Below are 24,602 nucleotides of genomic sequence, written 5' to 3' on the forward strand. Positions count from 1 at the left end.
GTGGTGGGTAGGGTCCCCATTTAATTATCTAAAATGAATTTATATTTGTTATGTATAGATGAGCTGGGATTTCTCCTTAAAGAGGATAAGTCTCCTAAATCTTCAACCGAAATGTGTTAAGGTTCTCTAAGATACATGAGGCAGAACTCAGGACTTGCTCAGTTACCTGCCGAAAGGGAAAGAGCAAAGGCAGACAAATGGCAGTAAGTTTTAAAGTGTGTGAAGAATCCTGTTGCCCTCATTTATTGATAACTGTTAGATTTCTGAGGCAGCAGGAAGAGACAGGACATCTGGATTTCAATAAACAGGGCTGTGTTCATTAGCACACATAGTGAGGGGCAGCCTCTCTCCCAGGGGAAACTTGGGGTCTGCCATGAAAAAGGCTGGCTTTGAGCCTTTATGGGGGCAGGGTAAAGGGCTGGGAATGAGGAAGTTGTTGCAGCCATAGGGGACTGCATGTCTCTCCTTTCTGAAAGTATGGGCCCGAGGGAGATAAGCTATCGTGGGAGAGTGTCTTTACAGTCATTTCTTGTTGTGCTGACCCCTAAGGCTTAGCAAAGTCATCTGTAATCTCATAGGAATCCTGTTTTACCACTGAGACACTCTATCAATAACTGTATCTTGCTGTCCCATGCACAAGGCATCCCATGCCTCATTTTCTCAACCCTATTGCTTTACCCTAAGAGAAATACACCAGAGTCTCCTTATCAGTGCTGATGGTCTTTCAAAAATGTCTAAAACGAACCCACTTTCTGTTTGATCAGACGTTAATAAGGCCCCCTCTACCTTGACATGATACACAATTTTAGGCAAGATGATTCCACTCCCGGATAGTACAAAAGCTCGAGGGCATCTTGTAAAAAGTTCTGATTCCTATTTTGTGGCTTATTTCAGTTTCTAGAATTTAGTCCCAGTAGTGAAGGCACAAACACAAGATGTCTCAGAGCTAATACCACTGAGAACCTTAGTTGGAAAATTCCACTTCCGGTTTCTGTGACGGTCATGACTCTGAAAGCTCACTTGCAGATTTAACGTGCAGAGCCCCTAAGAAGCAAACACACACTTGGCCATGATATCTGTCAAAACTCTAATGATGACTCCAGTGATTTAGCTTGTGGAAATGAATATGAAATACACCCTTTTCCCGACGAGGAAAACTACCATTTAAAGCTCATCAAAACTCAATATTTTAGAGAGATTACTGCACATTCCTTTTGGTATTAAATTGAATACACACACACACACACACACACACACACACACACACACACAAACAGGGTGTGTGAGAAAAGTGTTATTATCTCAATCGCTGTGCCTTATGCTCACTAATCAGAATAGCCACATTGGAATTGATCCGGGCAAACGGTCATTTGGAGGGAAAGTGAGAATTAATCCCATGAATTTTACCCAAAGCCATCTTGAAAATAGTCAAAACTGTCTTGAATAAGAACCTAGAGTTATATTTAACAGTCTACAGAGAATAAAGTCTCGGTGATGAAAGGAAGAGAACAAAGGACCAAACATGGTTGAGGGAAAGTCTGTGTCTATTTCACGGGGCCAAGGGATGCCCAGATAACTGGACAAAATCTGTCTGTCCCTACACACCCTTGCCACGTACGTGCGCATGGAACTTGTCAGCACTTGAATCAGTGGGTCTCAGTCAACCTGTTGAGGGCTGAATATAAAAGGCAGGAGAGAGAGAGATACTTTCTTTTGGGGCAAGGCATCGTTTCATCCTGATATACCAAGAACCTGATTCTCGTGCCCGCTGATGCAGGGTTCACAGCGACACCACCCACCTTCACCTATCTGTTCTGGGGCTGAATGTCACCACCAGTTTCTCAGTTCTCCATTCTGCAGTCTACCCAGATCCTGTACCGTCTCAGCCTCCATAACTGGAGGAGCAAATTCTCATGCTAAATCTTCATTAGCTGGTACCCTTCTCGGAGTACTTAGCCTCATGAACAATAAAATTTTAAAATGGACTAAGAAGAAACCTCAAAGACAATTTTATTAGACAAAAAAAAAAAATACCCGAGTAGGCAAACTGTACATTTCCACCCCCGCCTAGAGAAGAAAGATAGACAAGAGGAAGAAAAGAAACCTGACATTTGTGAGCTGTCACATAGTATGGGGGAGGGAGGTACTTCAGAAAATGATGGAAAGACACAAAGTAACAGAAAAAGAGTATTTTGACTCTGGCCAATGTCCTAAGAAAAATATTTTTTAAAAAAAAAGAAAGAAAAGAAAAGAAAAAGGAGGAGAGGAGGAGGAGGAAGGGAGGAAGGGAAAAAACTATACCAGAGCCAGGACTCAGAAGGGCAGACAGACCTTTCCATCCTAGCACTGTCTCTGCCTTTACTGAACAGAATCGGGTTTCTGAAAAAGTACATTATCTCATTAAAGGGATAGCTTCGCCAACTCCTGTGTCTTTTACCACGGTATAAGTGAACCTGCATGCTGGAGGGGTGATCCCCTAGTCAAGTAATTGGCTTGTCACAACTGAATTATGACTCAGGATTGTCTGGTCTCTATCCAGGCTAAAGGTAGATTCTACTCTTTGGACCAAAGAAAAACAGTTTTCCCGTTGGGGCCACCACAGAGCCCTGTAACATTCTCTGCTGAACTGTAACTGCCTCTCTAGCAAAAGCGATTGACATCTCCAGTTCAAAGTATTCTGAACAGTCTATAGCAGCTTGTCCAATGGATTGAAATGGTTTTCAAGAAATAGCTGAAAGGAGAAGGCTTGCACATGTCACCGTGTGACATTCAGGGCAAAACTGACTATAGAAATGTTTGTGGCAAAGACAAAAATGAGCAATTCAGCTCAGGGAAGGCAGTGGCAAAGAGGCATCAAAATAGCACACAAAGTCCAATAGAGAACACCACCAATCTCTTACTGAGCTTCCGTCTACATTGCAGTTTTTTAGTTCTAAGACCAACAGTTTGAGGGGGTTTTTGTTGTTGTTGTTGTTGTTGTTGTTGTTGTTGTTGTTGTTGTTTTGTGGTTTTTCAAGATGGACAGAGTTGACGGGTAGATGTTCTGACGGCCCCTGCAACAGCTGTGCATGAAGGAGCTAGCATTCAAACCCAAATCTTTCTTTTTTTCTTTCTTCCACGCTTAAAGGAAAAGAAAACTGTGTGAGAAGGGGCTTCTCTTGTGGAGATGTAGATACCAAAACCAACATGAAAGGTGAAAACAAAACACTGTAGGAGGTGGGCAATGAATCCCAAGCCTAGGGGGTTGACTGATTTGCCGCAAAGGGGACTGGCCATAGAGGGCAGCAGTCCAGGGAATGCTTGTCCAGCACGGGTCTCACTGGAGCAGCCCCAGGCTTCAACCAACAGAAACACAACGAGTGGACCAAACCTCCCACAGCCTAGACAGGCTCCAGCACCGCCTGGAGGTGGGGCGAGCGGTCGCTTCCGCTTCCGGACGCGGAGGCCCCACGTGTTCCGACCCGCTGGGCCCCGCGCGACTCGGATCCCGCTCCGCTCTTTTGGCCGGGAGTGGGTGGGGGAGCACCGGGCAGGGGAGGAGCCGCTGGAGCCGCGGGAGACGTGAGTGTCGGGGACCTGGCCGGCGAGCGGGCACCGTAGCGGGCGGGGAATGAGGGCCGGGAAGGGCGGGAGCGTAGGGAGGGGCAGCAGACCCCGCCCCCCTGGTGCCGGGGGACAGCGCCCACCTGGGAAGGGGTGGCGGCGGGGTCCCCGCGGCCTGGGCGTTGTAGCCATGTCACCTCCTCGCGGCCGGAGCCGGGACGTCCGGAGACAAGGGTGGCGCTCCAGGCTTCTCTGCCCAGCTACCACCTCCTTTCGCCCCCTCCTGGGGCCTGCGGACATGCACTGTGCCCCTCGGATTTCGTCCATGCCAACCGCTCCGGCGCCCTAAAAGCCAGTGGAGAGTAGTCTGGGCCCCTTGACACCCACCTTCCATTCTCATCAGACTTTTCACTCAGCATCTCACATTGCTCCAGAGCCCTCCCTGCAGGTTTTGCCTTCCCTCCTTCCCAGCGAACCCCGCCCCCTTCACTTGCGATCTTATCACCTGTGATCCATGCCAGTGGTTGGAGACTGTCTAGCTGTCTAGTGTGTGCCTCTCACCTGGCTTAGTGACAGACCCAGAACTTCCCTGTAGAGCTAGAGGCTACTGTCTGCGCTTGCAACTTCTCCCTTCCTACCCTTGACAGCCAGTTCGGGGACCTCTTCGCCTCGTCTCACCATCTGTCGGACTTTTCATAGTGAACTGAAAGTTTGCTAGTTTATATTCCGTGGCCATCCTGGTTCTCTCACACACTTTCTTCTCTCTGAGCCATGACTGTCTTGTATCTTTTTTAAAAAAAAAAAATTGGATATTTTATTTATTTACATTTCAAATGTTATCCCCTTTCCCAGTTTCCCCTCTGGAAACCCCCTCTCCCATCCTCCCTCCCCCTGCTTCTATGAGGGTGCTCACCCACCCACTCCCGCCTCCCTGCCCTGGCATTTCCCTACACTGGGGCATCAAGCCTTCCCAAGACCAAAGTCCTCTCCTCCCACTGATGTCTGACAAGGCCATTCTCTGCTACATATGCGGCTGGAGCCATGGGTCTCTCCATATGTATTCTTTGGTTGGTGGTTTAATTCCTGGCAACTCTGGGGAGGGGGGTGTCTAGTTGGTTGATATTGTTCTTCCTATGGGTTGCAAACCCCTTCAGCTCCTTCAGTCCTTTCTCCATTGGGGACCCTGTGCTTAGTCCAATAGTTGGCTGCAAGCACAAATACAGGAGCTGTCTTGTATCTTACACGCAGATAAAGCTGTCTGTTCTCTGTGCTGTATATGTATATAGGCCCAGCTGATCTTGAACAGTCTTGGTCTTAGACAGAAGTACCACATCCAGGGTTTTGCTGACAGGCTATCCTATCCACAGTCTGCAGGTGAAAGCCAGGCAAGCTTGTGACACGGAAGTCACAAGGCATCTCTGTTTGCAGGTCTTCTTTGAAGCAGCCCCATGGACTTTAATCCAGAAAACAATTTCAGTGAGGTGTCAGGATGGCTATGGGAGGCTTGTTGGGAGAAGCAAGTGACAGTGGAATACTTTGGGGCCGTCAATCTTGAGAAAGTTTCTGCCATTGCTGCCTAACATAAAGAGTGGGCAGGGCTACAGCAAAGTGGTGCATTTTTCTTCCTAAGACCAGCTACTGACCTCTCCTCCCGTCTCCTATACACGTAGCCTTTGCATTGTGTCTGTATAGTGGCAAGAGACAGTCATTCCAAGGCCAGAAAGATCTGCATCACTATTGAGGGACTCGTGTCATTTCAGAACATACAGGTGAGGTGACTGCCGCTTGACACCAACACAAAACAGCTCTAGACTTTCTGCTTCATTGTCCTCTCCTTGCTTGAACATAGCCGTCACTTGATAAGTTTGTGTTTTCTGCATGAAACCTCATCTTTACTTCCTTTGCCCAGGTAGTGGGTATCGAGTTGAAAGCACCTGAATCTGTACGTAAGACTGAGGTGGTGCTCTGCGTTCTGTACTGGTCACTTTGAGAACCGCTGTTTTTGGCCAGACTTCCCTCGAGGCACCTGCCTTACAGAGGTTTGAGCACAAAGACTTGCAAATACTAGTAGTGTTGGGTAATCTTTGATGGGTGGTCTTACCATTCGAGCTTGAGTTATTTGTGAAGTTAAATGCCTTTAAGACAGAAAGCCAAATGTTGTATCATCTTTCATGGCAAGTTGAGATGAAATACTGAAAAGGATTGTTTTTTTGGTTTGGCCTGGTTTGGCCTGGTATGGTTCGGTTTGGTTTGGTTTAGTTTGGTTTGGTTTGGTTTGATTTGGTTTGGTTTAGTTTGGTTTGGTTTGGTTTGATTTGGTTTGGTTTAGTTTGGTTTGGTTTGGTTTGATTTGATTTGGTTTAGTTTGGTTTGGTTTGGTTTAGTTTGATTTGTTTTTTCCTCCCTGGCTTGGTTTTGGGTTTGGTTTGGCTTGGTTTGATTTGGTTTTCTCCTAGCTTAGTTTTCATTTTCGTTTCATTTCCTTTCATTTAGTTTCATTTTGTTTCGCTTGGTTTGCTTGCTAGCTTGCTTGCTTGTTTTCGGGCACTGTCTCTCTATATAGCTTTGACTGTCCTGGAACTCACTATATAGACTAGGCTGGCCTAGAACTCACAGAGGCCTTCTGTCTCTGCCTCTGAATGCTGATTGAGAATAAAGGCTTGCACCCAGCTCCCTTGATTTTCTTGATTCTCTTGATAAAGAGCCTCCCACTCTGATCACAGGTCAGATTGTATTCTAGGTTTCGATGTGAATCCTTAATATTGCTAAAGTTCCTGCTATTTCCTGATTCACTTCTTCATGGCTTCTTCCCCTTTCTTCTCAGCACTTGGACTATTATGAGATATAAAACCAGGGTTCAGTGTATGTTTATGCACTGAATTAAATGACTCAAAGTTGTGCACTTTTCCTTTCAAAGTTTCTCTCTGACACTGAAGCAGTCTATATCTACTGAACACTAAAACAGGGTAGACTATTGATGAACCACCTGACTCCCCCAAAGAGCTTGGAATGCTTGATACCAAATTCCTACAGCTACCCCCATGAAGGACTTAATACTGAGGAGCCCTGGCACCCACAAATTTCAGTGCTTCTGTGTCCAAGTTGGGGCATGTATTTATTGAGCTTTTTTTCTACAAACTACCTGAAGAACGGTAGGACTAGGAATGTATCCTTGCTTAGTGGACCCAGCTTACCAAGGAAAACAGACACTGAACTGCCCACAAAGAATGACTGCTGTGATTTCTTCTGTCTTCCCAGATTCTGCTAGGTCAAACCACAGAGATCCCAACCTTCGTCATCATAGATGACAAAGAGAAAGAGCCTCAGACCAAGCCAGAAGGAAATTTCCTAGCTAGAGCAGTAGGTAGCCAGGATGTATTGATTGTGTACACATGTAAAGTAACTTGTCCTGAGTTACGTACATTCACCCCTGGAGTCCAGCTACAGTCTTGTTGTTTCTCCTGTTCCCAGTAAGTGACGGTTTCTGTGTTGTGAGATTGTTGTTGACTGTAACTGTTGTGGGAATTTAAATACATCTGCATACATTTGGCTTCGAAATAATAAATGCTGTTTCCTTCCTGGTGGGCGTCAAGTGTGATGTCCCTTACTTTTTCAACTTCACATTAATTTGTGGCATTTTGTCTTAAATTGGTACATAAAGATCGACCCACATTATTTAAGACAGTAACTAATTCTGGGTACTATCCACTAAATGTAGGAGGATTCACTTCATGTTGGAGGTTAGTGAACATGGCCAGAATGTCCAGATATGCAATGTCTCAACATATGTATTTAAGTACAGCTTATGTCAGTTCTTAAGTAAACCTCGTTCATTATCCCTCACTGATCCATTGTAAATCAAACAGTAAACAAAGCGCTTGTCTTTGTTCCTCTTGAAGCCCCTCCTCAGCGTCGTCAGATCTGGAAAGCTTCTCAAAGGATGGTCCACTTCTTTGCCTTTAGAGAGAAAAATCATCTCCTTCAAAATGAGCTGATACAATAGTCCAGGATACCACATCTTACAAGGTAGAACAGGGTATAGAATGTGAGTCTTCTGTCCCCCATTGCTACTCACATCTGTATGTATGAGGAAGCATTTTATTAGAGACTAAGTTGCTATGATTTTTATATTTTCAATTTACATATTGCCAATAACATTTTTTAATCCACCGTAAACCTTAATGCTGACAGTCAAGTTTCAGATTAGAAGATAGTTAAGGCTTCGCCCACACTGACCATCTTGTCCCAGCCACTACTTATTTGACTTGTCTTACGTCTTCCTATCTTCTCCTTTTCCATTCCTCATTCTGTTTCTTAAAATCTATTGTAATAAGCTTTGAGCTAATATTCTCTTGCTTCTCTACTAGGACTTTTATGAGGGGAAAAGTGTCAAAACAGAACAACGCATTTCTCTAGGTGGGGCTGTAGCTCAGTGGTAGAGCACTTACCTAGCATGCAGAGTTCTGAACTTCATACCAGCACTTTCTAATAAACCAGTTTTTCAGCATGATCAGGCACACTGACCATGGCATGCTTGAGAGCCAAAAGCCAAGGAACACATCACTTTCGCTTTCTTTGCCTTCTGGGTTGAACATTCAGGGGACTTCACACTCACTGGATAAGAATCACATGCATCCTGCCAACTGCAGCAGGGAAAGGGTCTTTCCTTTTGGTAAGTAGACACCTTGCTGATTCCGTCTTCAGTTAAAGACTCTGTCACCCAGCTTCTGTCTCATCTGTGTTCAACCACTTATTTAATTCAGTCTATCCTGCCTCTGAGCAAGGACTGATTTTTCGTTTGCATTTAACACTTCATTTGTGGTAAGACAATAAATAGACCAATCTTTTCCCTCCCTTTTCTTTCGTAATTAAGAAATAAAATGGACTGTGTGCTTATTATTTAAGTCTTGATTTCCCAGAAGAACTTAAACAAGCCTGAAGCAGAAAAGAATAGCCATTTTGAGCATCTACCCTGTGCCAGATTCTATGCCAAGAGATTTATATAAATTATATCATTTACTCCATAAAATAAGCATGTGAGATAGGCATGTTAACCGCATTTCAAGGGTGAGACTGAGCGTTAGAGAAATTGTGCCTTGTGGCTTATGAGAGTAGAGATACATACTCAAGATTCCAAAGCCAAGTTACCATTACGTGGCAGGCAGCGGTGTGCATCTGTGTACGTAGCACACACTATGGCTAGTAGAAGGGCCATATTGTTACATTCTTTAATTTTGTGGAGCAGCAGCTTTGAAAGAACAGTCAAGGTTATTTTTTGTTTGTTTGTTTGTTTTGAATTTGAGTTCTAGAACAGCTGGAAGGCCCCAGTGAGCTCCTGTAAGCAGTTGTATTCATAGTTCCAGATTATGGGGCCACATTTGTCACTTGTGTCTTGTGACTTTTCCTTCAGAGATGTGACCAAATATCCCCACCACATAAGACATAAATGACAGATCAAAGAAATTCTTCTACCCATCTAGCTTGGTAAGTCATTGAGTTCATTAGTAACAGCTTGAGTAAAGGGTTACTCATAAGCACAAAGGTACCTATGTCATGGAATGTTTCACCCCAACATGGGTAACAGTTCTTGTAGCTGTGTGCCCATAGCTGCCTGTTCAGTCTGAAGATAGCTCCACCAGAAGCCTTCACCACCAGTTGCTTCCTGTTTAGATCAAGAGAGGGGCCTCATGAATCTTGTGTATGAGCATCCTCAGTGAGCATTCTGAGCCTAAGTGTCATCAGCTTATGGGGCTTAGGAACCTATCTCCGAAGGGGGGTTTCCTTTGAGAGGCATAGCTGCATGGCACTCCTGTGATCTTATGAAAGATCTTATGTTCTTTCTACTCTTATCTTCCAAGATGACCCTTGGAAGGGGTAAAAAAGATAGCCGGATATTTTCTTCCATTTCTGCCTGAGCATATGGGCCATAGTAACAGTCACTTATTCTCAGCAGCTTGACAGAGTGTAAGTCTCTGCGGTTCCGCAATACCCACTTGAGGGTACAGCCTTTTCTTCCATATTAGAGGCTGATGACAGCAGAAATCCATGAGTATAAACGACTGTTTCAAAGACGGGTAGGCACATCACATTTATATATTAAAACAGAAACAGTGCTTAGTTTCTTAACCCTTGGCCTTCCTGACCTCTAGCCACAAATATTTGCTTTTACTTAGCAAAAGTAGATATCAGTCCCTCCTGTAAACAACCCTTAAGTCCAGGCAGAAAGCAATTGGCTGTTTATGTAATGGCCGTGCCGTTATTGCAACAGCTGACATGCCGTTCCTAGCATGTTCGTGCTATAGTACATAGAGTCTACAGTACGAACCTGCCAGCTCAGTCCCAGATGGATGTGTCATGTCCCATAGTCAAAGTGTGCAGTGTCTTCAGTAATAGATTCTTAGCATTTGCTTCTAATGTGAAACCAACAGCAGTGTTAATAGCTTATAGGGAAGAGGGGTAGGAGGTGAGCCAATAGCTCATAGCTAATCAACTTGTAACACTGGAATTTTCACTCAACAACCTTACAACTCCTGGGAGTGCCCACTCACATAGGTTGACTTCTTAGCCCTGTACCAGTCCCAATCTCCCTACTAAGTCAACCTCTTAACCTTCCTGGGGCAGCCCTGTCTAGTCCAGTGAGCTGGTTATCAACCTCCTACCTATCACATGCCTAGTTCCTTCAGTATCGCCTGCCTTTCCTCTGTTGTTTTCCAGTTTCTAATAATCATGAAAGATCTGAGCCAGTGATTACCAAGTGTCCCTGATGGCTTATATGAGCTAGACTTCAGAGACTGGTTTTCCTCATATTGCTTTAGGTTACATATTCTCTGTCTCAAGGAGGAATAAGCCTATGTTTCTGTTTTTCTACTTCTTTGATACTTGGACTGCCCATCTGCACGCATGTCTCATAGCCTCGTGAGTCAGGTTATGAGGGACTATCTCATTCTTTGTTTTAACATCTGTTCAGTTAAAACTTTTCATGCATAGAGCATTCCCTTATTCTGTATTGGGGCACTAGTCACCCCAACACCTTATGCTGAATCGTGAATTTTCCCTGTGTTAGGATTTAGAATTAAAGGGCATCTTCTTTTACTTCTGCCTTACCTTTGTCCTCTTCACTCACTTATGTTCCCAGTGGGATTCCAGTTTTTAAGCGGGGCTGTGGGGGTGGAATGGGATGGAGTGCTTTTAACAGGGGTCAAATTTGTATTGTCCTCCTTGCACCTGCCAAATGCTACGGTTTATCTGTTTGTTTGTTTGCTTGCTTTTTTTTTTTTTTTTTTTTTGCATCTTCTACCAAATCAGAGGATAGAATTCACATATCTTTTTCATATCAGAATTCCTCTTATTCCAAGTGCTTTCCAGACAGAGCTGAGCTCAGCTGTGACTTTTCACTCACAACAATGGCAAAACATGCTGCTCTAGCCTGATTATGGCCATATCCCATGTATTGTACTTTCAGGATTGGCATGTATTCTCAACTTCATTAGCAGTTTTGAGAATGCCCCTAAAGTTGCCCGGTAGGCCCAGTTCACCGGGGAAGCATGCCACTTCACAGCATGTAGATAAGATGGTGGACTTGGCATTTCCTCAAAGGACACTCCATTCTCATGGCTTTACCTTGGTGGCATGTCTTATCACCCATTAATGGAAGCATGAAGTTGCCACTACAGAAAGGAAGCACACTGTCCCCTACCACATGCAGAAAGTTCATCACATTGGAATTGCCTTGGTAAGTGTACTAGTCTCAGATTAGTCTTAGTTGCATGCCTTAACCTGTCACTGTCACTGTGCAGCTGCTCCTCCCCAACTCCTCTTTGATCCTCAGATTCTATGTCCTTGCTAGTTGTGTTGCATGTCTTTTGCAGGAATCTGAATAAATGGCTCGTCACCCTTAAATAAAGTGCTGATGACATACCAAAAAGAAATGATTCCATCCATGATCTGGTGAATTTATTAAGACTATGTACAAGAACATGAGTGAATCTAAGGCATTTATATCACAGAAAAGGTCTGTCCCAGCATGGGTGACATCATAAAACTATCACCCTGGATCTCCCTACATAACTTAAAGGCAGTGCCACTAAGGAGTTTGCTCTTTACAGCAGTTGCTTGCTGCTTGGGTAATCTTGGGGACTGGGCTTGGTGAGTGTAAGGATTCACTGAGCTTCCTAAGTTTTGTAAATTTTGTGGATACCCTATGCCTTGTTTCATTAGCTCCCTAAGTTTTTTGAGCCTCACTCTTTTCCTCAGGAATGTTTCAACTTAAAGGAAATGGCTGTCCACAGGATATCTAGATCTAATAAATATAATCATTTAAGTTCAAATTGCTAGTTAATTATCTGAAGACTATTTTCCAGTAAAAATGCAAGTCACCCTTTTTCTTATAGCTACAAATATGTCTTTTAGGGTACAAAATTGAGATTTTTTTTTTGTCTTATGGTTTTCTGTGCTCAAGAGAACTTTATTAGCCACCTCTGTCATGTGACTCCTTCAGATAAGGGACAGAGAAAACTAAGCCAAGAATGGCAAAAAAGATCTTAGTTTCCCCTTGCCTCCTTCCGAATCACAACTTGTGTACTTAGCAGTGCATACTCAAAAGGCCAGGCCATGAGGCTGCCCCATCTTATGAAGTGCCTCTGCAGACATTTTCCTAGTGACTCTTCTAAACAAATCATTTACTATTCCTGACCGAGTTATAGACTCCCACATGGGGTATCCAAAAACAATGGCCCCCTTCAGGATACTGGGAACACGGGATGGGGAGTGAGCACTGGGTAGAGAGGCAAGCAGACCAGGCCCCAGGAAGGGTTGATACCAGGGTTTTATCTTACTGTGCAACTCTTCCAAGGACACCAGAGAAAGATAATGGAATTGGAAGGCCAACAATTTGCAAGGCATCATGCATGTAACCTCACACATCCCATGAAATGTAGAGGTAAGCAGTGAAAACCAAATCCTCTTGTCTCCATTAATGCTTAACATTTGCATAGCATATTTTAATTCATGCCACTCCACTGTGTTAAAGTCGTTATCTACAGTGGACTTCACCTTTCTCTAGTGTGGGTGAGTCTGGAGCTGGAACATGGTTCTTTCGGAACCAAATATATAGTTTTATCCAACTGCCGTGCTTCTTCCAGCCCTATCTCCTGCCAGTGCAAGGAATCCTTCCCCTCGTCATGGCCACCGTTGCTGACCTCTTCCCTCCATCTTATTCTTTGAGATTGCTAAAATAAATACAAAGCAAGCAGCAGTGTGCATCAACTGGGGAACATTTAAACACCCAGGCAAGGCTGAATTTTTATTTTTTAAAGAGTAAAGTCACTCAAAGCAGGATTCCTTCTGTCAGAACATACAATATATAGAATCTTTTGGACCTGATATTCCTTGAAGACCAAAGGAATTTCTAGATTACTTCACTGATGTGGTTCTCAGACTTTTAAAATATTAGAGATATTTATTAAGCTATGTTACCTTGTATAGCAACTCTGTTTCTCTGCCTTACAGGTGAATGTTAACATAAAGGGGTGTATATCTGGGTGAATAGTGAATATTGACATTCAATTACTACTGTCTGGTTGGTGCTTACTAAAGCTGCTTGAAATCTCAAAAAACTATTTTTTCAAATGCCAGGTTATGTAAAATGTACATTTGAATTACCCCAATGTGACCTGAAGATTACCTATGACTTCATCACACTTGAAACCACTGGGGAAGTCTTGTATATGTACCATGGAAACAATAAATTTTTCTTTATTCACTTATCTAACACATTTTGCTGAATATATGACTAAGTAATAATTCATATGACATGATAGCCATCCTTCCCAGAGACAAGAACTCAGTAAATGTTCTCTGCCTTCACCAGTTCTGAAACAAGTCCCTACTTTTTACTAGACTTTGAGCAGAGTACAGCATGTTCTTCCCTTTAGAATCTTATAGTCTCATAAGTAGTTCTGTCACTAGAGGAAGAATTTTACAACACAATGTATGCTGTGAGATGGGGAGCCATGTTCTTATCATCTGGGAGGATTCAGTAAGACAAACTCAAAATAGATCAGACAGAAGAGTGGAATTAGGCAAATGAAGGCTTAGAGAAGTTCATAGAGAAGTTCCAAACATCTTGGTAAAGGGAAACAAGATGCCGAATAGTAATTTGAGCAATGGCACTCATGATAGAAAAGAGAGGCCCCAAGAGATCTTGAATTTTGAGTATCAAAGAAATTCTTTGCTGGGACAAAAATCTCTCAGGGGACCAGAGAGACAATTCAATAGTTAAGAGTACTTGTTGCTGTCACTGAGATGTTACCAGCACCAAATGTTAGGTAGCTCACAGTTACCTGTAACTCTTCTGACCTCCTCAGGCACCTATACATACATTCAATTACAATCTTCTTTTAAAAAAAAAAATGACTTGAGGGCAGAGGTTCCAATAACATACTAGAACTGTTTTTCAGGAATACCATGAAAAGTTAACATTAAAACCAATCAATGCTGAGCTAGAAACAAATGAAACTCTGTCCATTTTTAATTCTACCAAAATGAAAAACAACAGCCACCACAAAAGGAAACCAACTTCACTAAAGATGAGGATCTAATTAAAAACAAAAGTGCAGACTATCAGGAAGTAGAGAAACTTAGCCTAAGATGCCATCCGAATAACAGAACTAGTCAAGATGGTTTAATGGACAAAGTTGCTTGCTGCTAAACTTAACCCGATCCATAGAACCCAGCTGTCCTTTGATCTTCAGGGTACACTGTGGCGTGCCCATATCCACACACAATTTTTAAAAATAGTTGCAAAACTATCAAAAACATGGGAGCCATATTGCAAATTATTGAAGACAATAAAATGAAATAACTTAGATTAAGAGAAATTGGGAGATGTGATTATATAATTATTATATATGACACTCTATAGGTCATAAAGTGCACCAGCAGTGAGAGCCAAGTGATAACCTCGAGAGTTGATTGCTGGCAACTGGTACCGAACAGAACGAGTAGCTACTGAGGGATCCTGAGCTGAGGGTCATTCTTGTCTGGAGGAAGACAAAGCCACGACCCCTTGTAAAGCTTGAACTCAGTGGTTCATTGTGCTGGCACATAGTGCCCGACAGGCTAGTGCTTTTCCAGGGTTGAGACTTAGTCACTCAGAATATGGCAGGTTGCAGTACTCAACTAGACCATTTCATGCAGATGAAGACATGGTGAATTTGAAAGGCATTTGTTAGACAGAATTAACAAGACTCAGTGGCCCAGCAAAGTGTGTGTACAGATAGGGAAAGACTGGCTATGGGTGCTAAGACAGCAGGAAGGTATGAGAACGTTATTATGTTCTCTTTAATAGGCTGAGAGTAAAAATCACAGTTGCTAATATGAAGTTTAAGGAAAATAAACAGTGGCTGTGAAATAAGACAGGAAATGAATGGGATGGACCAAGGTTGCTTTTGACCCATTTCAGTGATTTCTAGCCATGTGTAAGAGTATAGAGAATAAAATAAAATAAAATAAATAAAATGTCACGACATGAACCCTAAGCTGTCTTAAAAGATAAGTAAAGTTTAGCCTAACTAAAGGTCACAGGCACAGAGTGTGTGTGTGTGTGTGTGTGTGTGTGTGTTTTTCTTCAAGTCAACCAACTGCCATCTTGAAGCGTTCAGCTGTACCCTCTTGCAGAAGGTCCCAGCTGGGCTTGTTTATAGCTCACCCCCAACCCAGGTGTCCAGCTGCTTCCTACCAACTGACAACTCTGCAATCCCCTGCAGGAGGGGCCAGAATACACACACAGTCACACCAGAGAATGCTAGAACAGGGCCTCCATCTGCAGCTGTGGGAAGCCTTGCATCCCTACTGGGTAGAGCTTTTCTAGGTGTGTCTCTTTGAGGGAAGAGTAACCATATCCTGTAAGTGACCCTTCACCTATACTCCATAAGGATGCCCAATGAACTCTTTTGTTCTCCAGAGTGAATTTTGATAGAATCATACCTTCATTTATTAGGAACTTGAGACAAAGGGTAGATATTGCTTGTTTTCCCCTGGGAAGGAATTTTAACAACTCCTATTCAAAAGCTAAAATTCATGGGACCCTTGTAATGATTGTATGCACCCAGTTCAGGAATGAGGGTATTGGATATAAAGGATTACAAAAAAGAATAGCAAAATTAAGGCCAGCAAGTATATGATATATTCAAAAGAATCTTACTCAGGAGAAAAGCAGGAATGATTGAAGGATCTTCACTGGGGAAGAATAACTACCAGATTTACTGTGGCAGCCAACACTGGTAACACTGTAAACTGGGGTGTCCAAACTTTTGACACTGAAAAATAATGTCATCTACAAATGTGTTGAACTGCATTCCTAACTATGCTAGGAAGTGGGTGTCTCACAGGCTGCAGAGAGACCTGCCTGCTGGTGAATGGTGACTTGGAATAGCAACTGCAGAGGCAGTTACAGTTATCTAGATGAAAACTGGTTAGGACATCCTCAGAGCAAGGGAGTGACAAAGGGAAACACTAAGAAACAGCCACACACAAAAGGCAGGGAGGCCCAAGAAGCCATGCTGTTGGTCCTCAGTGCAGTCACTACAGCAGGTGGTACAGAGAATGGGTAAGATAGCTATAAAGCACTTTGCAGCCCCTGCACAGTTTGAAGTGATCTTAGATTTATAACATGTTTTTATAATACTAAGTGATATAGCATTAGAAAAATACTTTAGAAAGTTAATAGTTAACATCGAAGTTCCATCTCCCTTCTAAACACAGAAAACAGTAAGACATTTGATCTCAAGTTTACTCTAACAAAAATACGATTTCCATTCTGTTGATGAGAAAATGCATTTACAGAAGAAAAAAAAAAAACCTTCCCACTGGGCTATACTCCTATCCTGTACCTACTAAGTGATAGCAGGCAAATTTATGCATTTTTAGTCCCCCTTACTTCCCTTTATGTTACACAACCAGGGATCTCATTAGAATGATAAGTAGACCTTGTAAAGATACAACTGTCCAGGCATACTGAATCAGAATGTCTTTTGAAGATAAAGCTTCACAACTAATGTATATTTTACTCATTGTTGAGTACTGAGGGAGTACACATAGGAAGTCATGACTGTAGTTCAAGCAAGGTGGTGAGGACCACACTGAAGTAGCAGGGAGGAAAAGGAGTAAAAGTTTACAAGTTTAAAAGGTAGGGTTGGGGGCGCTGGAGAGATGGCTCAGAGGTTAAGAGCACTGTCTGCTCTTCCAGAGGTCCTGAGTTCAATTCCTAGCAACCACATGGTGGCTCACAGCCATCTGTAATGGGATCTGATGCCCTCTTCTGGCGTGCAGGCGTACATGCAGGCAGAAAGCTGTATGATGTATACATAATAAATATTCAAAAAAAGAGAGAAAATTAAAAGGTAGGGTTGTTTTAATAAAATTTAAACAATGAGAACAAATCATAAAGTTGAATCCACAAATTACTAAACTAAGTATTCTCTTTACAATTGGTTCCTGCCAAGGTAGAAAGAAGGTAAGTTTGCAAAGAAGGCTAGAGTAAATGAGTGTCCTTTGAGCATTTAGGGGTCAGTAAGTCATCTGGTTAAAGACGCTCTAGCAAGATGAAGTCAGGCTTCTGGGGCAGCACTGTTGGTGTCTTTCCTCACTGTTGTTTCTTGGAGTGCTTAAATCTCCGACAGTTCCCATTTCACAAAGGTTAGTATTAGTCTAATGCAGCCTTGTATAACCTGTGCCCACCGTGTTGATGGCTCACTATATACACTGCATGCCTGGGAAGCAGATCATGGCCACTGGGCATTGTTTGTAGTAGGCATTATGAGCGTCTCTTCCCCAGCCCTGTAAGTACTGTGGGGAGCTCACAGAGCTGGCACAGACAGGAAATGAAGGAACCAGACTGAAACCTGAGCAGGAAGGAAGGTGGAGGAGAGAGAAATTAGGAGATAGAGCCGCCCTGTTGCAGATAGAGCAGTGTACGGCGTTTCTATGGGCTAGGAACCTTCCCTAGGAAGTAAGGGTAGAGGACCTTGCTAGGCCATGGATATCCTGTCCCAACTCGATTTCGTTGTAACATTCAGTTATGAAGACTGGGAAAGACGGGAGTTAATCGTTTCTGAAGTATACAGAGGATTCCTAAGTCAAAGCTGTTGTCCCTCTGTAACTGCCCTTCTGTTCTCTTTCATCTTTACTTCTCCACCCTAGGTCCCTTAGGAGGAACCCCTTGAGGTACCCGGTCTAGAATACATTAATGCCCTTGTGAGTGCTAAATGGTGTGATAACACCCAAGAGCCAGGAAATGGCGACAGCCTTGGAGCTAGAGGACCAAGATCTTTGGGAAGAAGAAGAAGAAGGAGTTCTGATGGTGAAACTGGAGGATGATTTCACCTGCGGGCCAGAATCTGCCTTGCAGGGCGATGATCCTGTACTGGAGACCTCTCACCAGAATTTCCGATGCTTTCGCTACCAGGAAGCATCTAGCCCTCGAGAAGCCCTCATCAGACTTCGAGAGCTTTGTCATCAATGGTTGAGGCCAGAGAGGAGAACAAAGGAGCAGATCCTTGAGCTGCTTGTGCTAGAACAGTTCCTCACTGTCCTACCTGGAGAACTGCAGAGCTGGGTGCGAGGCCAACGGCCAGAGAGTGGCGAGGAGGCAGTGACGCTGGTGGAGGGTTTGCAGAAACAACCCAGGAGACCAAGGCGGTGGGTGAGGAGGGGGAGTCCTGATCTGTGTGATGTGGAGGGGGCCTGTTTCCTGAAAGGCTGGATCTGGGGAGAGTATGAGGGTCCCGTAAATTATCCTTTAAGTTTCATTGGTTCTGCTTTCGGGTTCCGTCTAGATCCATGAGCCCTGTGGGGTAGTGGTGGATGTGTGTGAGTGACTTTCTAGGATTGAACCACCTGCCGTGCCACCTAAAGATTGAGTTTTAAACTTCTCTGGATGTTGAACCTTGGAGTTCATAGAAAGCAACTATTATGACTTCCTCAAAACCCTTAATCCCAAGACCCCTTTCCTAAGAGAGTAATCTGGGGAAGCCCTGAAGGATGGATAGAAACCTCAGGGCCCCAGGTGACTGGATTAAAGGTTGAGAGAAGTAAAAAAAAAAAAAAAAAAAAAAAAAAGTAGGGCCGTCCTAGTGAGTCCCTGCCTTGTCTTCGTGAAATTAATTGGTTCTTCATGTGCCTCTGCCACTTGAGTTTCCCCTCCTCATCTGGTTCCCTCTGTGAGTGTTCCTCCCAAAATACCCCTGATGACAAGCAGCAATTTTCTCCTGACTCCATCGTGACTAGAAGTTAAAATTATTCCCAGGTAACCGTCCATGTTCAAGGCCAGGAAGTTCTGTCAGAGGAGACACTACACCTAGGGGTGGAGCCAGAGTCCTCCAATGAGCAGCAAGAGCCAACACAGACCTTGACCGCTGAGCAGCCCCATGAGGAAGCCCTCCGAAGCACAGATCTGGGGACACTGGAACAGGAGAGCTTGCAGCATGAAGGGGAGCGCCTGCCCCTGCTGGAAAGTGGTAGGAAGAAGCCTTAGCAGGAAGCGGAAATCTTGGCAAAGTGAGGAAGAAAGCACAGAATATTGATTCTTTCTGTTCTCAGAGAGAACCAGCTAGAACCTGCCTGTACTTCGGGCCAGGTTTAAGTAGTTATTCTTGAGAGCATTCCAGTGGGGTTGTGGGTAGCTAAGATAATTCTGTCCACCATAGATCAGTTTCTTGATTCTCTTAGCAGAGAAGTTAAAGCCACTTTTTTGTTCACTCTAGTAGAGGAAGCTCAGCTTCTTGCACTTTACTATCTCCTTTTGTTTCTTAGAGGTTCCAGTGTCCCAGCATGCAGACCTTCCCACAGAACAAGGGTCTGGACACCCAGAGATGGTTGCTCTTCTCACTGCTCTCTCTCAGGTAAAACCTAATTCAAAATACATATTTGAGGATTTGTTGGGTGTTAGCCATATGCTGAACAATAATGGATACAAGTATGCATGCTTAAAGCATGAGTTTTCTGTTTTTTCTGTGGGGATGTGGGATATAGGAAGAAACTGAAATTAAACAACTGTTTTCAGCTCCAATCTTCATCGTCTCTTTATTTGCCAGAGGTACTAACGACCCTTTTCTTCAGCTAAACTACAACTCCACAGGTACTAACTAAAGGCACTAAATGAGATCATTTTGCAGTCTTCAGTACAACTTTGAAGTTGTTAAGTGAACAGGGCTTGGTTTTATCCTTTGTAAGAATGTCTGGCATGACTGCTATAATATTTATGAGCTAACCCTCTTGATATGAAATTATAGGGCTGAGAAAAATGGATAGGATTCACTAGTGGTCTAGTGGGAGAAAATATCTTTTTTGTTCTGACCATGGATGTTAGTAGATGGACTCATTTGGGAACCATTCTTAGGAAAGATGGTTTTTACCAAGACCTCCCATTAAAACACCAAATAGAGAACTGAATGATTTAAGGTCTATCTTGCATTTTAAACAGTAGCCTGAAGAAGAATATAATTTCGCCTGGAGAAACATAATGGGTTGGAGAAACAGAAGCAAGGCCAGTGTTTTCCTCAAGTGCTGAAGGTTCAGAAGCAACACCATTTCCAGGCTCCCCAAGGGAAATCCTCCTGCCTCTTCCCACTCCCTCTGTCTTTGGATGGACCCTGCTCAAAACACAATAAGCTACCTGAAGCATCACATCCTGATTGGATCCTTGTGTCATTGCAGGGACTGGTCACATTCAAGGATGTGGCTCTGTGCTTCTCACAAGATCAATGGAGTGATCTGGATCCAACACAAAAAGAATTCTATGGAGAATATGTCTTGGAAGAAGATTGTGGAATTGTGGTCTCTCTGTGTAAGGAGTTGCATGTATTTCCAGGGCATTCTAGCCACAAACATCTTTTCCGTGTTGGAATAGAGGGAATCAAAGACCTTGAACTACATGTACTAAGCTTTCGCTAATGCATGCCTACCCCACAATGAGATTAAAGATGAGTTAGCTGAAAAAGATGACCCCCTTCCAACAGAAAGGAAGAAAGAAAGGTGTTTGGAAGAAAGTGAATGGAAAATGAGAAAATACAGTTAGAGTTTTTTGAGTTTTATTTAACTTTTGAAGCAAGCATATGAGTTTTAAAGCAGTCAGAACAAAGATAATCGCTTTCTTCAACCTGAAGGGAAGGAGCAAGGAGCACAGTAAGTAGTCTAGTAACTGAGGCTCAGGTGAAAGCACTAGAAATGCTCAAGACTGGCAGCGCGGAAACACGCAGAGCTGAAGAGTAGTGATGTCTGAGCAGTTAACCCACGCCTTGGCTCTGCCATCTACGAGTCCAGACAGATGCTCTTAAGGAGGTATTGAAGCCAATCATGATGTCCTTTCTTTCCTGTCTCTTGAGCAGCATTTCCAATTCCCAGACTAGATGATCCCTCCCAGATTAGAGAAGAAGAGCCTCAGGTCCCAGGAGTCCATGAATCTCAAGAACCTGCAGAACCAGAAATCCTGAGTTTTACCTATACAGGTGAGGAGTATCAGTCAAGTCTGGCCACCACAATTGGGCAGTTCCCTCTAGTCAGTGCATCTCTTTCCTCCTGGACCTCTCTCATTGGTTCTTTTTCTTTATTTGATCTTTTTGATGTGGCCTCGCTTTATAGACTTGCCCCATAGCCCACTCACTGGTTCTTCTACTATGCCATCCATCACTAACGTTTGAAAAGAAAATTCTACGAATTCTAGGTTTAAAAATATAAAATTAAAAGAGTTAGCCCCAAAAGCCACAAACTCAGGGCTAAGCCCTGCCGCCAGGAATAGCAGGCCATAAAGATAAAGAAAAGGAATGCAAGAACCAGCTCAGGCTATCGAGGACTGAGCCATAAACCATCCAAAGACATCCCCCCAGCTTACTCAGAGTCATACTTTAACCAGATGTCCTCCAGACCCTGATAAGCCCCTACTTGTGCTTTTCAGCCATTGTGTCCTACAGAGAGCATTCCAAGAAACCGGACAGCCCAAGCCTAACCAGAGGTGTTTCAAATACAAATGCTCCATCAGTTTTGACAAACGTTTAAAAATAATGAGGACCTGAAGACCCTACCCTTCTCCTGATTTAGTAGCTCTGTTCCAGGAACCAGGGGGCCATAAAACCTTCTGGCGTCCCCTTATCTCCTGGAGCCATAAAACAATTTTGTAACTTGTGGTACATTCCCCTTTGACATCCCCCATCCCCTGGTGCTCACAGCCTCTGCCTTTAAATACTCTTTTTCCCAGCCTCTCGGGGCCGACACCTCTGTCTCCTGCGCGGGATACATGTCGGCCCGGAGATCTCTGTAATAGGTCTCCGTAATAAACCTCGCCTTTGCTTATTACATCCAAAATGGTCTCTCTGTGTCTGGGGTCCGCGATTTCCCAAGACTTGAGTAAGGGTCTCTCTGCGTGGGATCTTTCAACGTTCTCTTCTGAAAGCCAGACCCTCCCACTGTTACCCTCCTCTTTACTCTTCCTACTGTTTCTTAGAAAACCCATTCAAAATCCTCTCATTATCTGAAAGATATTACTGTTATTATAACTTCTCCTTTTCTGTTCTTACCCCTTCTATAGGAGACATGAGTGAAGCCGAGGAAGAATGTGTTGAGCAACAAGATACAAACAAGTCTATTTTGGCAAACACAGAAATTCACCAGACTCCAGATTGGGAAATAGTCATTGAGGATAATACCAGTAGACTTAATGAAAGATTTGGTACAAATGTTTCTAAAGTCAATAGCTTCACAAATATTAGGAAAACTATGCCTGTCCACTCCCAGTCAGGGAGACAGCATCATTGCCCTCTATGTGCAAAAAGCTTCACATGTAATTCTCATCTTATTAGGCACTTAAGAACTCACACAGGAGAAAAACCCTATAAATGTATGGAGTGTGGGAAAAGTTACACACGGAGTTCACATCTAGCGAGGCACCAGAAAGTCCATAAGGTGAACACTCCTCATAAACATCCTCCAAACCGGAAGACTGTGGATGCCTCTCAAGTCCAGTCTGAGGCAACTACCCGTGTGGAGAAACCATATACCTGTGATGATTGTGGAAAGCACTTCCGTTGGACATCGGACCTGGTCAGGCACCAGAGGACACATACAGGAGAAAAACCTTTTTTCTGCACTATTTGTGGCAAAAGCTTCAGCCAGAAATCTGTGTTAACAACACACCAAAGAATCCATGTTGGAGGCAAGCCCTACACATGTGCGAACTGTGGAGAAAACTTCAGTGAGCAGAAACAGTATCTGGCACACCGGAAGACACATGTGTCTGAGGAGAACCATCTCTGCAGTGAGTGTGGGCGCTCCTTCAACCATAGTGCTGCGTTTGCCAAGCACCTGAAAGGCCACGCTTCAGTGAGGAACTGCCGGTGTGATGAATGTGGTAAAAGCTTTAGCAGGAGGGATCACCTTGTCAGACATCAACGAACACACACTGGGGAAAAGCCTTTTACCTGTGCTACCTGTGGGAAAAGTTTCAGCAGAGGATATCACTTAATCCGCCATCAGAGAATCCACACAGGAAAGACCAAGACCTAGCTAGGGGCCATATGTGGAGAGCTTAATTCAGCAGCAAACTGAGATGGGATGGGTTCTGTGCTCAACCTGAGAAGAACTTTTGTAAGGCGTCTCTTTGATCTGCCCATACCTTATGTCACCTCTTCTAACTACCAAACAAAAGCCCCATCCAGAACTACTCAACTTTTCTCAGTTGAGGCTTCTGTTTCACTGGCATGCTCCTGCCTCTGCCTCATGGGTGTGATCTAGGAGATATGGGACTTAAGGAAATTTGGGTCATTATATTTTGAGAAACGTAGGCTGCTCTAGATCCTGGAGACTACTTGACAGCCTCAACTTCAGTGTGGTCAAGGATAAGGACCTAGGTCTGATAAACAACCAACCTTAAAGGGTCTGTCCTTACTGGGCTCAAACCTTAAGGCACGCAGCCCTAAACTCAAGATAGGAGGTTTGGGTGCTGATAGATTTGCCACACACTGACGGGATAGCTACAGATTCCTCACTAACTCGCCTCTTCACTGTACACTTTCCTTCAATGCTGGAGACAAAGGGGAAGAGTTTTGAAGGACAAATCCTTAAGGCTCCTCCACAAGGATTTTGACAGGCTGCTCCTTTCCCCATTGTCAGAATGACACTAAGTGCCACACACTGCTACAAAAGCGGGCCTAATCAAAAGCCTCTTGGGGTGCACCACACCTGTCTACATACTCCTGTCTTTAGCTTTTCTACTATTCAGCCACTGTCAGTTTGTCCCTTACATGCCTACTGCAAAAGAGATGTAGTCCTGGAGTGCTGAAGAATTCAGTAAAGCATAATTAAGACATGGTGAAATCCATTACATTCCCACATAATGTTTAAGCGTGTCCTTTATTTGGCTTGTAAGAAGGGATCTGAAGCTCTTGTTAGCGTAGAAAGGCACTGTATCCAGTGCAGAATCCTAATTGACTGAGGAAAACTAGAGAAGATATAAAACACTTTGGAAGACTATGAAACAGTTGTTGCCACTGGCCAAGACTGTTAGGACTGTTCTGACACCTAGTCCTTGGTATGCCTGCCTCGGTTTTTTAATGTCTGGGAAGATTATGAACCCTAGTACTTGGGACCCTGAGAATTAATCGGAAGTAAAGGGATTTTTATGCGTCTGTGTTACTTGGTTTTTAATGTGTAAGTGTTTTCATGTAATTGTGAACTGAAAAGTAGTATCTCCTGGTGGCCTATGGGTCTTTTGCCTGTTCAAAGTTCCCAGGAGGCTGAAATTTTATGAACCTTACATGTCTGGTCATCTGAAAAGGACTGAGGACAGATACTTGATAGACGGAGCCCAGGATGTGGGATTAAAGAATGGGAAGGCAGATACACTTCTATGCCTGATTTCTTCTGCTTATTTCACAATCACAGAGGAATATGGTGAGTTAGCAAGTCATCTTCCCAGCTCTAATATCCCAATAGGGAATCCTCTCATGATGAAGCCAGTCAATCGTTGTCATGAAGATACATAAATAAATAAAGTGATACTTACAGCCAAA

General features: G+C 43.6%; 1 protein-coding gene and 1 long non-coding RNA gene across 18 annotated transcripts; one reads left to right on the forward strand and one right to left on the reverse strand.

The window, feature by feature from the left end:
- Positions 1-1,986: 1,986 nt before the first annotated feature.
- On the reverse strand, positions 1,987-4,444 carry LOC120094120 (uncharacterized). 3 transcript variants are annotated; one of them, XR_015627179.1, is made up of 3 exons: positions 4,105-4,444; positions 3,687-3,888; positions 1,987-3,120 (listed from the first exon to the last, which is right to left on the reverse strand). It is a non-coding gene; the product is annotated as an uncharacterized LOC120094120 (long non-coding RNA). The 3 variants fall into 3 exon arrangements; XR_015627177.1 differs by having other exon boundaries at positions 4,049-4,240; XR_015627178.1 differs by lacking the exon at positions 4,105-4,444 and having other exon boundaries at positions 3,687-4,012.
- On the forward strand, positions 3,452-24,602 carry Zfp202 (zinc finger protein 202). Of its 15 annotated transcripts, XM_087563291.1 has the most exons (11): positions 3,452-3,561; positions 6,802-7,013; positions 8,954-9,027; positions 11,412-11,554; positions 12,395-12,481; positions 17,743-18,244; positions 18,848-19,058; positions 19,354-19,442; positions 20,257-20,386; positions 20,928-21,047; positions 22,124-24,430. In XM_087563291.1, the coding sequence occupies exons 6-11, from the start codon at positions 17,837-17,839 to the stop codon at positions 23,095-23,097; spliced, it is 1,932 nt and encodes a 643-aa protein (XP_087419417.1). In that variant the 5' UTR covers positions 3,452-3,561; positions 6,802-7,013; positions 8,954-9,027; positions 11,412-11,554; positions 12,395-12,481; positions 17,743-17,836; the 3' UTR covers positions 23,098-24,430.

This window comes from Rattus norvegicus, chromosome 8 (genome assembly GCF_021556685.1).
Source record: "Rattus norvegicus strain SHRSP/BbbUtx chromosome 8, alternate assembly SHRSP_T2T, whole genome shotgun sequence".
NCBI lineage: Eukaryota > Metazoa > Chordata > Mammalia > Rodentia > Muridae > Rattus > Rattus norvegicus.

Coding starts and splice junctions, on each gene's coding strand:
- Zfp202 (XM_087563291.1), top strand. CDS start 17,837: ATGGCGACAGCCTTGGAGCTAGAGGACCAAGATCTTTGGGAAGAAGAA. Junction 19,059..19,353: donor CCTGCCCCTGCTGGAAAGTG/GTAGGAAGAAGC, acceptor TTTGTTTCTTAG/AGGTTCCAGTGTCCCAGCAT. Junction 21,048..22,123: donor CCTGAGTTTTACCTATACAG/GTGAGGAGTATC, acceptor CCCCTTCTATAG/GAGACATGAGTGAAGCCGAG.